The following is a 16,572-nucleotide window of genomic DNA, read 5'->3' as shown; positions in this document are numbered from 1 at the left end:
ATACTATATATTTAGTGTGTGTATATATATATATATATATATATATATATATATATATATATATATTTATTAGCAGGTCCACATCTTTATTAGTAGTAATATGAAAGGACTAAAGTATGGCACTTTTTAGCTGGTATAAATATGGGATAATGGAAGATCAAGTTTTAGCTCAACTCAGATTACCGTTTCAACTAATTTTCCACTCTTAGATATATTATCCTCTCTATCAGCTAGCTACACCAGTAGCATAGCTAAATATAATATCGCTTAAAATCACAGTAGAGAATTTGGCAGTTGGTGACCCCATTAGCCATATTATATATGAGAAATTAGTTAAAACTGTAATCTGAATTGAGCTAAAACTTGATCTTCCATCATCCCATATTTATACCAGCTAAAAAGTACCATACTTTGGTCCTTTCATGTTACTACTAGAAAGAGTGTATGTGTGTTATCGAATATAGCTTCTATATATATATATATATATACTATATATACATCTTATATACTATATATATTCGATATTAAATATTGAATATTAAAATTTAGGATGTTAAATAAAATTTAGGTCACAATTCTATAATAAAATTTATAAAGCATTGCCTTAGATATTTTTTTTAACATCCTTTTGTCTCTAATATCTATTTAATTTTTTTTTTTTAAAAATTCGTTGGGCCCACTTAGCCCACTTAGCCTGCTGGTCGGGACCGTTTAGACCGGGACTAAACGGTTCCGGTCCCGAGCCGGCCCCTACAAATAGACCATTTGGCCCGGGACCGTTTGGCCCGTTTAATTTGGGACCGGCCCACTTAGCCTGTTTAGGCCCGGGACCGGCCCATTTGCTAGCTTTACTTGAGCTTAAAAATAACGTTGAGGGTATTTCTGGTCCCAAAGATTAGCAGATTGTATTTTTGAGTCATTTTCAATAGATTAGGGCATTTTTTACCCTTTTTCGTTTTATTTTTGAGTTAATAGGAATTTTTAGTTGGATGATTTTTAAGTGACAAAATTAGAATAGTGATTTTTGTGTGACAAATCTTTACTCAGATGACAAAATTAGAATAGTATATATTTTTGTTATCAATATTTTTCTTTTATTCAGTATTTTCATATTAGGTTTTTTACTTTTGTAATTTTTTAAAATTTATTATGAAAACGTTTTTCTTGAGGGGAGCGTCTATCAAAAACAACATCTCTACCTCACAGAAGGTAGGGAGAAGGTTGCGTACACCCTACTCTTCCTACAGCAGACTTGTGAGATCACACTGGGTATGTAATAGTTATTGTTGTTCGGTGTAACTTGTTGTAATAGCTTGCCTTATTTTCAGGTTGTTATGAATAGTAGTAAGTAATAATAAAATGACATTGTATAGCCGCTCTCAAACTAATAGCCGAAAAAATATATTTTTTTTATATATATACATTCTGTATGTTATATACAAAAATTATACAAATTTTATATATTTTTTGGGTTACCAAATATAAATAGTTTCTGATGCGGACTAAAAATAATAATATCCGATAGTAATATGTAGTTATATTATAAGTGACATGATACTAGGAATGGATTAGGGAGCGCTGTACTTTCGATGACTTTTTTGCGAATTCAGATTTTGTCGTTCCAATGTGGATATTAAATACTCCTACCTAATAAAACAGCAAAACAAAGAAAACGAGGAAAATATATAACCATTGACTTGAGTCAACCATTATCTTCTCTCATTATAGGCCAACAATATTTTGTGTTGAAAGGCCAAAACAAGGTCGCATATCAGATATTTTCAATTATCTGTATTATATAATATGAATATTTGATTTAGTTTCTCTAATAAATTTGCAAGCCAGCTCTTATCATTTAGGAGAAGCAAGAGAACCAACTAAAGAAGAAACAACCAAACCAAAAAAGTCTTATTTTCTTGCAATTTTCTCGTTCTATGCCAAACATATAAATAAAATATATTCTTTGCTACTTCAAGTTGAATGACATGACACATAGATTGTTTAGTCAAATTTTTTGAAAGGCCAACAATAATTTTTTTTTAAATTTAAAAAAGTACTTACTTTAGAGAATGAAAGTATTTGGCCAAACGACGAATAAATATTATATAGTGTAATCGCACCCGCGGCAAAACTCTCGCACCCGCGGTGCCTGGCCAGCCCATGCATTTTCGCTTCTACGACTCATGCCTTGCTTCCGCGAGTTCGGGCCCTTTTTCGCTCAGGTGCGATCTCACCAGATGCCCAGCTGCCTCAGCTCCTCCTCCAAATTCAAATTCAATCCGTTAACAATCTGGAACTCACCCGAGGCCCTCGGGACCTCAACCAAATACATCAATAAGTCCTAAAATATCATACGGACTTAGTTGAAACTTCAAATCACATCAAATAATGCTAAAATCACAAATCACACCCCAATTCAAGATTAATGAAACTTAAGAATTTCCAACTTCTACATTCGATGCCGAAACCTATCAAATCAAGTCCGATTGACCTCAAATTTTGCACACAAGTCATAAATGACATAACAGAGCTATAAAAATTTTCAGAATCGGATTTCAGACGGTATAAAATGGAGTATCTAAAATCGTAATGGCACAGCACTTGAATGAAATACAACAATATACATATTGAAAGACTTTTATGTAAACATTTCATCGTAATAAGGATGATATTTTGCATGAACACATACATATATGAAACGTATGCCCGAGGTGCATTGCATTGCATGCATACATACATACATACAGTAACTTGAAGTAACAACTTAATTAAGGATGTTAAGCATATAGAAAGGGAAATGCAGAGAGTTACCACTTTAATTTGGCTGATTCTTCTTTCCTTGTTTCTCTTGCTTGTCTGAATTGGATGAGAGATTATATATAATCAAAGGAATGCCGCTACCAACACAATCAAAAGTCTTGTTTTCTTTTCTTTTGGTTTTCTGAAAAGACAATCAAAGGTCTCACTGGCGGACGCACGTGGGGCAAGTAGGGTAGTGCATAATTTGATAAATATCGAATTACCATATCGAAATCGAAAATTTTGGTATTCGGTATTTGATATTTTTGTATTCGATAGGGTATTTGATTTATATTTTTTTAAAAAAATTGGTATTAGGTATGGTATTTGGTATTTTAAAATAAATTATCGAAATGCCGATACCGTATCGAATTATATATTATATTACACAATACACATTTTATTAATTATAACATAAGTATAAGAAATCTAAATTTTACTTTCTTTTATTCTCTAAGTTCATCAATTAACTCTAAGCAAGTAACAAGACATTTCTCTAAGTTTTCTCGCTCTAGGTTGGTATATGATGGTTTTGGACAAAACGTTTGTCAACAAACGTTTTTAGTTTTGTACTTTTGAGTATTTTAATTAAGAATATTATCGTCTATGACTCTATGCACTAGTTAGTATTCAAACCGAATAAACCGAACTTATCGAACCGAATAAACTGAAACCGAAAGGAGAAAAATCGAACCATGCCGAATTTAGTTTGGTACGGTATTGGTATAGCATTTTACGAAACCGAGTACTGAATATACCGAACCGAAATGTCTAAATACCATACCGTATCGTACCGACCAACGAACACCCCTAGTGGAAAGCGAGTTCAACTGAACCCGCTTCATCAAAAAATAATGTTGTGTATATGTATAAATTAGGATTAAAGCTGCGTAAATTTTGTATAAATATTTTATTTGAACTCACTTGGCAACTATTATTTTACGACTAAAGTTACCTACTTTTAAGATTAAGTCCGATTTCTCAAAATCCTAGATCTACCACTTAAGGTTTTAGTAATTTATTATTCCTCATAAGAGCATAATTGTTTTTTTTAAGCTTCCACTGCAGCTATAGCCAGCTAAAACGTTCATAAATTAAAGAAGAATTTTACACTTTGAATATATTATCATAGACTAGACCCACGGGTAATACTGGAAATGTTGTTGTAATATATTATTATCATAGAGTAAAGCATAGGTACATGGCAAGGGAAACGTGAGTTGTGAAGTTGTGCGTTGCATGTGCGAAACATACATACTCTTAGGGGGTGTGTAGTACGAAGGAAAATATTTTCCGAAAAAAAATTTTTACCCACCAATCAAATATGAAAAAATAAGTGATAAAACTATTCATTTTCCAGAAAAAACATTTTCTAGGAAAATATTTTCCATGTTTTCCTTTATACCAAACACCCTTAAATTTGTTGTAATGCAAGGATTTTTAATCCAAAAGAAATCATCATATTTAGCTAACACAATGTTTCTTAAGTTCATTTGTAGCATTAGATTTGCATTTTCTTCTAAAGTCGGCTAAAGTACTAGGAAATAAAAGTACAAATACAACATAATATTTATATTTTGAAAATAAAAATTACTTCATTGGAAAGTAAGTCAAAATATGACATTAGATTCTTCTTATTTGATCCGGCAACAGAAAACATTAGGATGCAGAAAACATTAGGATGCAGTAGACTGGAGAGACATTCAATCAACATTGGTATATAATAATTAACAACAATGACTACTTAACCTCACCTTTGAAAGCTAGAATTGTCTGTATAACTGTGAGTATGAGAAGTGTGATGGCTGCCACAGTTGAAGCTCCAGCCCAAGGACTCTGAAAATAATTGTGCCTCAAACTTGCCATCATTTGACTCCATGGCTTTTCACAATGTTGGATCAATTTGCTGCATTCTTCTCTGTAATAGAAGTCAGTGACTATCACTCCACTTGAAAGTTTCTTGAAGATGCTGGCCACTTCTTTGTCATCTCTTAGATCTTTAAGGATGATTTTATTTTGGCGAAGGAGATTCACATCTCTATGTGAGCCAATAAGTTGAGTCATTATATGAGCATAATTCGAAAAATAAGGATATGCACCAGAAGAATGTTGCTCATAAGCTATTAAATTTCGCATGAAGGTTTCCATAGTATCCTCGATTGTGAAACATGGGATTTTCATTAACCCCTTTTCGAAGTTGATATCGAATAAAGTTGTTTTATCGTTCACATCTTCCGCCACGCTTCCTATTTTTGAGAAGCTAACTCCAGCATTATAAAGCTCCGTTGCACTTGGAATATGATAGCAATCCCATAAATCAAGGACATCGGGTATTTCTTTTGACCTGGTTAATTGCAAAATGTTCCCACAGAAACTTATTTTGCAACATTCCTTTCCCCTGCTGCTAGCATTCTTGGTTTCTCTAGTTTTCTGATCATGTGATGGGCGACAAAACATGTGTACTGCATCTAGTAAGTGGTCGATGTTTTCTGCATTCAAATCGTCGATTTCTGATGGTGGCATAAATGTCACTTTTGGGAAAATATCAAGTAATGTCGTTCTCACCATATTCAAGAAGCTTCGTTCTGTAGGATTCTTTGTCATGTCATGTAGCATGGTGAGAACAAAGAAAGGCAGTTGGTTTTCTAGTAACACCATGTCTAGACATACTTGATTTATCATCCATTCCAAGTTGATAATTTGGTTGGATTCTTCTGGCTCAACAACACAACGCTCTCGAATAAACTCAACCACAAAACAACCATCAAGCAACAACATTTGTGAAAATTTGACAACAATGTCACTGTCAAGGTTATCATCGTAACACTTTAGTGCTTTATCTTTTAGTTTCTCCATTTCATTAATGTAACTTTTCACATCAATCTCTGTTTTTCGTTTGAGAAACCGTTGTAGGTACAGCCATTTGTATTTTTCCATTGAGCCAAGTTGTGGTCTTTTGTTATGGTAAGGACCAATAGAGATAGTCTTTGGAGTATAAGCCTTTGAATTTGATTCACGTAAGCAAACATTTACTTTGAATATGGTAGTGGATTTGATAGACGAATTGTCCATGTCCTTGACCTTTTCCTCAAAGATTTGATTTGCAGATTTTTTAGTTTGTAATGCCAATTGATCTTGACCACTTGTTTCCTTTTTCTCGATTAAATGGGCCACTTTCCTCACTTCTTCTATCTGCAATAAGTGGGAAAAAGTCATATTTTTTCTCCTTTTTCACATAAATAGCTACTACTAAATGACGACCATACAAAACAAAAATGTTCTTTTTCGTTTCCGATAAAGAGTGAAATTTTTTCCAATTTTTTTTTAAATAACTTAAGTACTCGCTAAATATTAAGCAGTGAATAGAGAAAATAGTTAGTCAATTTATCAAAAGAATCGGAAATGAGTTGTTCTTTAACTAATACTTTTTCATATATCTTTATATTTTGAATTGTTAATTCTAGTAACTTATAGTACTTGTTAGCAGTGGCGAAGCCACATGGTCACAAGGTACATGGTAACAACGGTGGTTAGTTGACCACTTCGTCGAAAAATTGCATTATATGTACAGATAGAGTATTACGTTTTAAGGCTATATAATACATATTAAACACTCTTGGTCGAGAATTTTTTTCACCTCTTTCAAATTTGAATACATTTGGAAAAATTTCTAATTTTGCCGCTGCTTGTTATGTAGTTTGAATTATATAAATTTACTTATAAAAATTTAAAGATTCTATATCCGAATTCATGGTCAAAGTTAAAGAATTTAAAGTATCTTGCTTTTTTGGACAGAGGTACTTTTTTTTTTTTTTAATCTATTCGTAACTATTTTGGTCACATCAATAATGTACTTCTTAAAGTAGTAGAAAGATTAAAAAGTTACTTTAATTAAATAAATAGTTACTCCTAATTGATAAAAAGACACTGAAAGAAAAAGATGCCCGCCGAACAAAAACCTGTCATATCTTTTCTTACTTTTTAAAGTTTATCATTTATCCCGACATAATAAAGAATAAAATAATCACAGTAATTATTTTATGCACATGAAACTAATCTTTTGTCATCAATTTAAGCAGTATTTGTTTTGTGAGTGACAAATATATGTATAGAAAGAGATATACCTCATCTTTCTTAGCTTCTCTTAGAGGATTTTGATCAGATAGTGCAATTCGATGATCTAGTGGAACAATCTCAGTATTGTTTGCCATCCCTAATTTTAGATAGCTTTCTTGAGACTGTAAGTCCAATAATAAAAAGAGAGATAGAGATGGTTAATAATTTTAATTCATAGATTGAAAGATTTAAAAAGATCAGGAAAGTACACTTTTAATATCAAATGAGAACATATAAGCCATGATATTCATGTCTTATAATTTGTGCTTACATTTTAATTAATATGCTTATATTCTTATTGTGAAAAAGGGAGAGTACTCCTTAAGAAAATGGAAGTATAAGGGAGTAAGTATTCCTTTAGTAGTATGTTACATATAGAGTGATAAATAAATATAAAAACTCCATGATATAACATCCTTATATGTTTATTAATTTTCTCGAAGCTTACAAAAAAACCATACATATCAACAAAGTGTAGACTGTATAAAATGGAGTATTTAAAATCGTAATGGCTTTAATTACTTAAGAATGTAATTAGTTTCTTGTGTTAATCATATAGAACGGGAAATGCAGAGAGTTACCACTTTAATTTGGCTGATTATCCCAAAATCATAGGGGGTTAAGTCATAGGGGATTAAGTCAAAACCCCAAAGAATGAAACTTGGCAGAAATGTGAAAACCTAAAGACACTTCAAGTTGATGTCTAGATCCAATCTAATTAACCAAAAAAAATCTTACAAAGACATAGGGAATTAAATTGTTTAGATCAGTTGGAGTACAAATTGATTAATTCACTAGATATCTCTGTTGTATCTCATCAACATATGTATTGAATAATTATCTGCACCAAAAGTTAGATATAATAAAATCACCTAACTCATGAAAAACTTTTCTCGTTGTTGACTTTCTCCCGATAAGTTTACATATGGCTTTGAAAGGTGTGTACGGTCAAAATCGATTGACTTAGTCATACGGACTGGTCGAGACGATGATGTTTCGATCAAAGAGTATCTGCACGACAAGCTCGATCGAAGTCCGAAGTAGGGACGTCGAGCTTCGAGCTATAAGACCGATCAATGACAAGCTCGGTATCATTATCGAGCTTATATTTAAATCGAACTACGAGGCAAGGCGTAGATTATCGAAGATACCTAGACCGACCAACACTCACACTGAATATCGATACCCCAATACAGAATCGAGCTCGAACCAAGACCGGCGGCTCGATCCAATACCGAGCTCGATCCAGTATCGAGCTCGCAGACATGAGCCGTTACAACCGCACCAAGAGAGAGAATCTTGACGAGAACCGAGGAAAAGACAAATCATCATGGGTCCTCCACTATGTGTATTATTTTATTATTTTATTATAGATAAAGCAATGACCCTCTATTATAAAAGGGAGGATCCTTGTAAGCTATGGACACAAGATAAACTGCAATAAATAGATCTTTTTCTGATTTACACTGAGATTTCTTTGTGCTTATTTTGTTTCACCTTATTCAATTTCTCTGTTCATCATTCATATCCTCATAGCCAAAATACATGTATTGTTATCTTTTGTATCAAAGAATATTACGTATCCTTAGAACCATACTTAAATTTAACGTTATCTAATTTTTCGGACAAATAGTTTGGCGCCCACCGTGGGACTAAGAATAACAGTGATTGTTTGATATAAATCTACAGTACACTCTAGCCTACAACTTCAAGTCAGCAATGGCTTTACTTATTGACCTCGAAGCCCGCCTTCAAGATGAAACCAACAACTTGGCACTAGGGACCGGAAGGCTACCTGACGATGGCAACGAGGCTCGAATCGAAGTACCCGAAATTCGAGCCGAAGTACCATTTGATGTCAATTCACAAATAGCTCTGGAGGCGAATCAGCATTCCGAACCGGAAAGAAGCATTCAAGGCGGTGCTCGACCCGAAACCCAAGATACCCACAACACGGGGGAAATCGGGGTCAGCTTGCGTATGATCTTCAAAATGCTACAAGCCCAACAAGCAGCGATAGCTCAGTTACAGAACCAAACTCCTATACAAAGAAGGCCGGACTCTAATCCGCATCGAGAAGTCACCCCCAGAACGGAGCCCGCCATAGTGAAATCAAACGAGCAAGAATCAGGGACCACTCCCGAAATTACTAGATTGCTCGAGGAACTCAAAAAACGAGTCGAAGCCAAGAACAAGAAAGTGGAAACATATAATGCCAGGGTCGATCAAATTGCGGGGGCTCTGCCAATGATAAAAGGGCCTGATTCGAAAAAATTCATACAAAAGCCTTTTCCCTTGTGCGGCCCCAAAACCAATTCCCAAAATATTCTGCATGCCCGAAATTCCAAAATATAACGGTACGACCGATCCTAACGAATATGTCAACTCTTACACATGTTCCATCAAAGGCAACGATTTTGAGGAAGATGAGATCGAATCCGTGTTGTTGAAAAAGTTCGGGGAGACCCTCTCGAAGGGAGCGATGATCTGGTATCACAATTTGCCACCAAATTCCATCGATTCTTTTTCCATGTTAGCAGATTCGTTCGTAAAGGCACATGCTGGTTCCATAAAGGTTGAAACAAGGAAATCATACCTCTTGAAAGTAAAACAAAGGGGTAACGAAATACTAAGGGAATTCGTATCCCGATTTCAGATGGAACGCATGGAATTGCCACTGGTCACAGACGATTGTGCTGTACAAGCTTTCACCCAAGGGTTGAACGAGCTAAGTTCGATAGTATCACGTCAGCTGAAACAAAATTTGATCGAGTATCCAGCAATAACTTGGGCAGATATACACAACCGGTATCAATCAAAAATCAGGGTCGAGGACGATCAATTGGGAGCTTCGTACGGACCCGTGCATCAGAGCAGGACAACCACTAAGAACCAAAGGGAGATCGATAGAGAACAAAGGTCGACCATAGACCGATATCAACCGTACGCCACAGATCGGATGAATAACGGTTCAGCACGCAATACAGTTCGGAACAATCAGAGGATAGATCGAGGGCAAAATTCTTGCGGACTTATGAGCAAGAGAGGCTTTGATAAATATGCCGATCATATAGAAGTTCCTCGATTATCAGAGTATAACTTCAGCATTGATGCATCCGCCATCGTGTCGGCTATCGGATGCATCAAAGACACCAGATAGCCTCGACCCATGCAGACCGATCCTGCCCAAAAGAATCCCAATCAAATGTGCGAATATCATGGAACCCATGGCCACAGAACGGAAGATTGCAGGCAATTAAGAGAGGAAGTGGCCCGCTTATTTAACAAAGGCACCTTCGGGAATTTCTGAGTGATAGGGCGAAGAATCACTTTAAGAACAAGGATTTTGGAAAGCAAAACAAGCTACAAGAACCGCAGCACATCATTCACATGATCATCGACGGCGTCGATACCCCTCAGGGACTGGTGCTTAAACGCACTAAAACGTCGATTGTGAGGGAAAAACGATCTCGAACTCATGATTACACACCTATAGGGACTTTGTCTTTCAAGGATGAAGATGAAGAGGGAGTCATCCAACCTCATAACGATGCACTGGTAATATCCGTACTCATGAATAAAACTAAAATTAAGCGTGTGTTAATTGATCGAGGTAGCTCAGCCAATATCATCAGATCGAGGGTCGTAGAATAGCTCGGCCTGCAGGACCAGGTCGTACCCGCAACTATGGCTCTAAAAGGATTCAATATGGCATGTGAAACCACCAAAGGCGAGATAATCCTACCAATAAACGTGGCCGGAACCATCCAGGAAACAAAGTTTCACGTGATCGAAGGCGATATGAGATATAACGCCCTTCTCGGAAGGCCATGGATCTACAACATGAGAGCTGTACCTTCGACCCTACACTAGGTCCTCAAATTCCCAACATCGAGAGGTGTCAAAGTAGTGTACGGAGAACAATCGACCGCGAAGGAAATGTTCGCCATCGAAGAAGCAAAATCAATATCTTCGCCTTCGCCGATAAAAGGATCGGGTTCAGAAGGAGAACAAAACACCAAATAGCAATCACAGACATCGGCTTCGACCCAGCTAGGTAGCCAGTACATCGAAGAAGATGACGATCAATGGATCCCTCGATCCTTCGTGACCCCCGATGATTCCTATGCCACCAAGTCAACAATTGAGGAACTGGAGCAAATCATACTAATCGAACATTGGCCCGAACGAAAGGTATACCTGGGAACAGGTTTGAGCCCCGAACTCAAGAAAAAACTTATTCGATTTCTTATCGATAACATTGATTATTTTGCCTGGTCCCATTTAGATATAACAGGGATCCCACCGGACATAACGACACATCGGCTAAGTTTGGACCCTCGGTTCAGACCGGTGAAGCAAAAAAGAAGACCCCAGTCGGAGGTAAAGCACGCATTCATAAAGGAAGAGGTAACCAAACTTCTCAAGATAGGGTCCATTCGGAGGTGAAATACCCTGAATGGTTAGCCAATGTGGTTGTAGTGCCTAAAAAGGGGAACAAACTTAGAATGTGTGTGGACTATAAAGATTTGAACAAAGCATGCCCCAAAGATTCCTTTTCGTTGCCCAACATCGATCGCATGATCGATGCCACGACTGGCCACGAGATCCTCACCTTTCTCGATGCCTATTCCGGGTATAATTAAATTCAGATGAACCCGGAGGACCAGGAAAAGATTTCATTTGTCACCAAATATGGAATATATTGTTATAATGTAATGCCCTTCGGGCTAAAAAACACAGGGGATACTTATCAACGCCTAATAAATAAAGTGTTCGAAGAACCAATAGGTAAATCAATGGAAGTCTATATTGATGACATGCTAGTTAAGTCCCTGCGCACAGAGGACCATTTGGCCCATTTGCAGGAAACGTTCGAGATTTTGAGGAGATACAACATGAAGCTCAGCCCCAAAAAATGTGCTTTCGAGGTCGGTTCGGGCAAGTTCCTCGGCTTCATGGTGTCAAATCGGGGAATTCAGATTAACCCCGACAAAATCAAGGCCATCGAAGACATCACCATCATGGATAGCGTGAAAGCTGTACAAAGGTTAACATGAAGGATTGCAGCCTTAGGCCGATTCATTTCGAGATCATCAGATCGAAGTCACAAATTTTTCTCTCTACTAAAACAGAAGAACGATTTCTCTTGGACACTAGGATGCCAACAAGCATTACAGGAATTGAAACGATATCTATCGATCCCACCACTACTTCACACTCCAAAAATAGTCAAAAAACTTTACTTGTACTTGGCGGTATCGGAAGTTGCCGTAAGCAGTGTCCTAGTTCGAGAAGAGCAAGGTACGCAATTTACCGTTTATTACATAAGTCGGACCTTAGGAGAAGCGAAAACTAGGTATCCGCACTTAGAAAAATTGGCACTTGCGCTGATAAGCACCTCTAGAAAGTTAAGACCGTACTTTCAATGTCACCCCATAAGCGTATTAACCACCTACCCACTTCATAATATTTTGCATATGCCCTAACTATCAGGCCGATTGGCCAAATGGGACGTCGAACTCAGTGGATACGATATCGAATATCAACCCCGTACGGCCATCAAGTCTCAAAATTTAGCAGACTTCATGGCCGACTTCACACCAACCCTCGTACCCGAAGTCGAAAAAGAACTCCTATTGAAATGGGGTATATCGTCGGAGGTATGGATCCTTTTTACGGACGGGGCTTCAAAAGTGAAGGGGTCCGGGCTAGGCATAGTTTTGAAATCACCCACGGGTAACATTATTAGGCAATCTATTAAAACTATCAGGCTAACTAACAACGAGGATGAGTATGAAGCCATGATTGCAGATCTCGAGCTAGCTAGAAACTTGGGAGCAGAAGTCATTGAGGCTAATTGTGACTCTTTGCTGGTGGTAAGTCAAGTAAACAAAACCTTCAAAGTCCGAGAAGGTAGAATGCAAAGGTATTTAGACAAACTGCTTGTCACTTTGCACCATTTCAAACAATGGACTATACGGCATGTTCCATGAGAACGGAATAATGAGGCCGGTGCGCTTGCAAATTTGGGATCGTCGGTCGAGGTAGATGAATTAAGCTCGGGGACTGTCGTTCAACTTTCAAGATCGATAATCGAAGATGGTCACGCCGAGATAAATTTTACTAGCTTAACCTGGGATTGGAGAAACAAGTATATCGAATACTTAAAGAACGGAAAGCTCCCATCAGACCATAAAGATTCCAGGACCCTACGGACTAAAGCTGCTTGATTTACGTTGGCTGCAGACAAAACACTATATCGAAGGACATTCGATGGACCGTTGGCAGTATGCTTGGGTCCGGGAGATACCAATTACATCCTACGGGAAATACACGAGGGCACTTGTGAGAATCACTCCGGTGCCGACACATTAGTTCGAAAAGTAATCAGAACAGGGTATTATTGGATCAATATGGGCAAAGATGCGAAAGAATTTGTTTGTAAATGTGACAAATGTCAAAGGTTTGCGCCAATGATCCAACAACCTGGAGAGCAACTTCACTCAATCCTATCCCCATGGTCGTTCATGAAATAGGGAATGGACATCGTCGGCCCTCTGCCATCGACCCTAGGTAAAGCCAAATATAATTTATTTATGACTGACTATTTTTCTAAATGGGGTGAAGTGCAGGCGTTCGAGAAAATTAGAGAGAAAGAAGTTATAGATTTTATTTGGGATCATATCATATGCCGGTTCGGGATACCCGCCAAAATAGTATGTGACAATGGGAAGCAATTTGTTGGCAGCAAAGTAACAAAATTCTTCGAAGATCACAAAATAAGAAGGATACTATCAACACCATACCACCCCAGTAGGAACGGACAGGCCGAATCAACGAACAAAACTATTCTTCAAAACCTGAAGAAGAGGTTGAACGACGCTAAAGGAAAATGGAGAGAAATCCTGCCCGAAGTCCTTTGGGCATACCGGATTACGTCAAAATCCAGTACGGGGGCAACCACATTCTCCTTAGTATATGGTTCCGAAGCATTGATACCAGTCGAAATCGGTGAACCTAGTCCCAGATTTCGATTCATGACGGAAGAATCAAATAACGAGGCTATGAATACCAACCTTGAATTATCGGACGAAGGACGAGAAGCTGCTCTCGTCCAATTGGCTGCTCAAAAGCAACGAATCGAAAGATATCATAATCGAAGAACCAAGCTCCGGCATTTCAAGCCCGGGGACTTAGTGTTAAGAAAAGTCACCGTCAATACCCAGAATCCGAACGAAGGAAAACTAGGACCAAATTTGGAAGGACCATATCAGGTGCTCGAGAACGTCGGAAAGGGATCGTATAGGCTTGGCATTGTAAACGGCAAATAACTATCAAACAATTGGAATGTATCACATCTAAAACGGTACTACTGCTAAGGTATGACCTTTCCATATTCATTTAACTGACCCCTGCATAAGTCTGAACAAGAGCTAAGATGGACCTTCCGCTTGGAACCACGTGTTGCACTCTTTTTTCCTTAGACCGGTTTTATCCCAAATGGGTTTTTCGGCAAGGTTTTTAATGAGGCAACTATTGATCATGCTGCACATTAAACAATATCTGAGGCCCTCATTTGATTGACCTCAAATACCGGGGGGAGCCCCCCCCCCCATTAGGACCTTAAATACATCGAAGTCAGATGCAAGAAAGTCACTTCATAATGACAGGGCTCCAATAGGAAAAATTGTTAGAGTCAAATGGTCAAAACGAACCATGCTCATGTAGACTGGCCCAAACCCAGGCGCAAAACATGAACACATGTATAATGACTTGAGATTTATTGTGCAATCAGAGTTACCAAAAACTCAACCATTAAGCATACATGCTACTTTCATTTCGAGTTCGAGCAAGAACTCACTCGACCATTACGCCTACGGGCCACATTATTTTAAGTTCGAAACATTCACTTGACTATTAAGCCTACGGGCTACTCTCATTTCGAGTTCGAGCAAGCACTCATGATGTTTGGCATATTTCGATATGTGTTGATGTTACTTTGCCCATGTTTTAACCACTTTTTGATGTTATTCAATCTTTAAAACACCCAACATGGTGTAATTATTGGTTTGGTGACTAATTAAGTTATGTGTGACGATTTAAGGTGTTCGGAGTGCAAAATATGAAGAAAATGTGGTTTAGCCAGAGGAAGAAGGGTTGGATGCGTCGCATCCAACCTAGGAAAACATCATCCTGCATGCAACCTTAGCAGTGAAGTTGGGTCATAGCGTTCGCCATCGCGTGCGAAACTGGGAAGTAGAAGTGAAGCTGGATGCGTCGCATCCACCTTCGCAGAAGAAAAATTGAAATGGAGGACAAGGTGGATGCGTCGCATCCACCTTAGCATCAATCCCTGAAGCCGATTTGGACTAGGAATAGGAGAGCTTTGGCCCACGACTTTTGTACACAATATATAAGCCAAAAACGCCTCCTTTAGGTTATCGAACATATTGGGAAGAGGGAAAAAGCCACGAAAAAGCTGTGGAGGCCGGAATTCATCAAGTTTCATCTTTCTCCTACCAAACTTAGTAATTTTTATGTTTCTTTATATGATTTGTTGTTTGGCTACCATGTCTATGTGGAGCTAAACTTCACGTTCTAGGGTTGTGGTTCTTTCATGACTATTGTTATTCGGATATTGATTTTGACTTCTTGATTTATCATATTAGTTTATTTATTCAATCTTGCACTTAATTATTTAATTGCTTGATCACCAATTGAATACTATCTACGAATCTAGAATTGAACTCGAAAGTGGGAATTCTATATTGCATATAGGATTGAGTAGGGCAAGTTCTTGAACTCGGGCATCGGGGAACGGATTCGTAGTTAGGATAGACATATACCTAATTGCCTTGCTTGGTTGATTTACAGGAATTATAAATGCGTTCTTGTTGATTCTAACTCCATAGACATATAGGCGTTAGGTTAGCTTGAATAGGCGAGTAAGAACTTGACAGATTTTTATGAGCAATATTAACCCTGTCAACCAATAAGCTAGATAAATTAGTCGGTAAATTCAATTGAAGAATACAATAGGATTGTTAGATAGCCCATAACCCTAGATCGTTTTCATTACATTGATATCATAAAAATCTGCTCTTTCTCTGTTCAAAGTTTATTATTTATATTTTTCTTATTTAATTAGTTGGAATAAAATATTTTTAGATTTAATTCTTGTTTAGATAATTAGGATAGTCTAATTTAGTTAATAGCTAATCATAAGTCCTCGTGGGTTCGACATCCGACTTTTAGTCACTTTATTACTTGACGACCGCGTATACTTGCGTGAGTGTGTTTGGTCGCAACAAGTTTTTGCCGCCGTTGCCGGGGACTTAGAAATTTGCTATTTTTCTAGATTAGACATTTTTTTTATCTATTCATGTTTTTTTTTAATTTTATTTTAGTTAGTATTTTTTATTTATTTTAGCATGGCATCTTGGAATAAAAATTGTTCGAATGATGGTTATTCTTATTTTGATGATCCTTGTCCATATTGTGGAGGACCCCACTGGTGGAAAAATTGTCAGAATGTTCCCAGGAGCGAGTTGTGCGCACAATCTCAATCCTTTGAGTGGAATATTTGTAATATGTGTGGTGGTCAAGATGGCCATTGGGATGGTTGTCCTAATTTTGTTCATCCTTCTCTGAGCC

General features: G+C 37.4%; 1 protein-coding gene across 3 annotated transcripts in view; it reads right to left on the bottom strand.

Annotated features, from left to right (window-relative positions):
• Positions 1-1,892: 1,892 nt before the first annotated feature.
• The window catches only part of LOC107823590 (UPF0481 protein At3g47200-like), a 67,654-nt gene continuing 52,974 nt past the window's right edge, over positions 1,893-16,572 (bottom strand). Inside the window, exons 4-7 of one of the 3 annotated variants that reach the window (XR_012706725.1) lie at positions 6,924-7,037; positions 4,554-5,991; positions 2,812-2,941; positions 1,893-2,341 (exon numbers count right to left, since the gene is read on the bottom strand). Coding sequence is in view for 1 of the 3 variants with exons in the window: in XM_075248263.1 (XP_075104364.1) it covers positions 2,319-2,341; positions 4,554-5,991; positions 6,924-7,037 (1,575 nt within the window). In the remaining 2 variants the exon portion in view is untranslated. The remainder of the gene's footprint in view (positions 2,342-2,811; positions 2,942-4,553; positions 5,992-6,923; positions 7,038-16,572) is intronic. The other 2 variants (XR_012706726.1, XM_075248263.1) reach the window with 2 other exon arrangements.

This window comes from Nicotiana tabacum, chromosome 24 (genome assembly GCF_000715075.1).
Source record: "Nicotiana tabacum cultivar K326 chromosome 24, ASM71507v2, whole genome shotgun sequence".
Lineage (NCBI taxonomy): Eukaryota > Viridiplantae > Streptophyta > Magnoliopsida > Solanales > Solanaceae > Nicotiana > Nicotiana tabacum.
The sequence above is the reverse complement of the archived record's forward strand: the minus strand, read 5'-3'. Positions and strand labels throughout refer to the sequence as shown.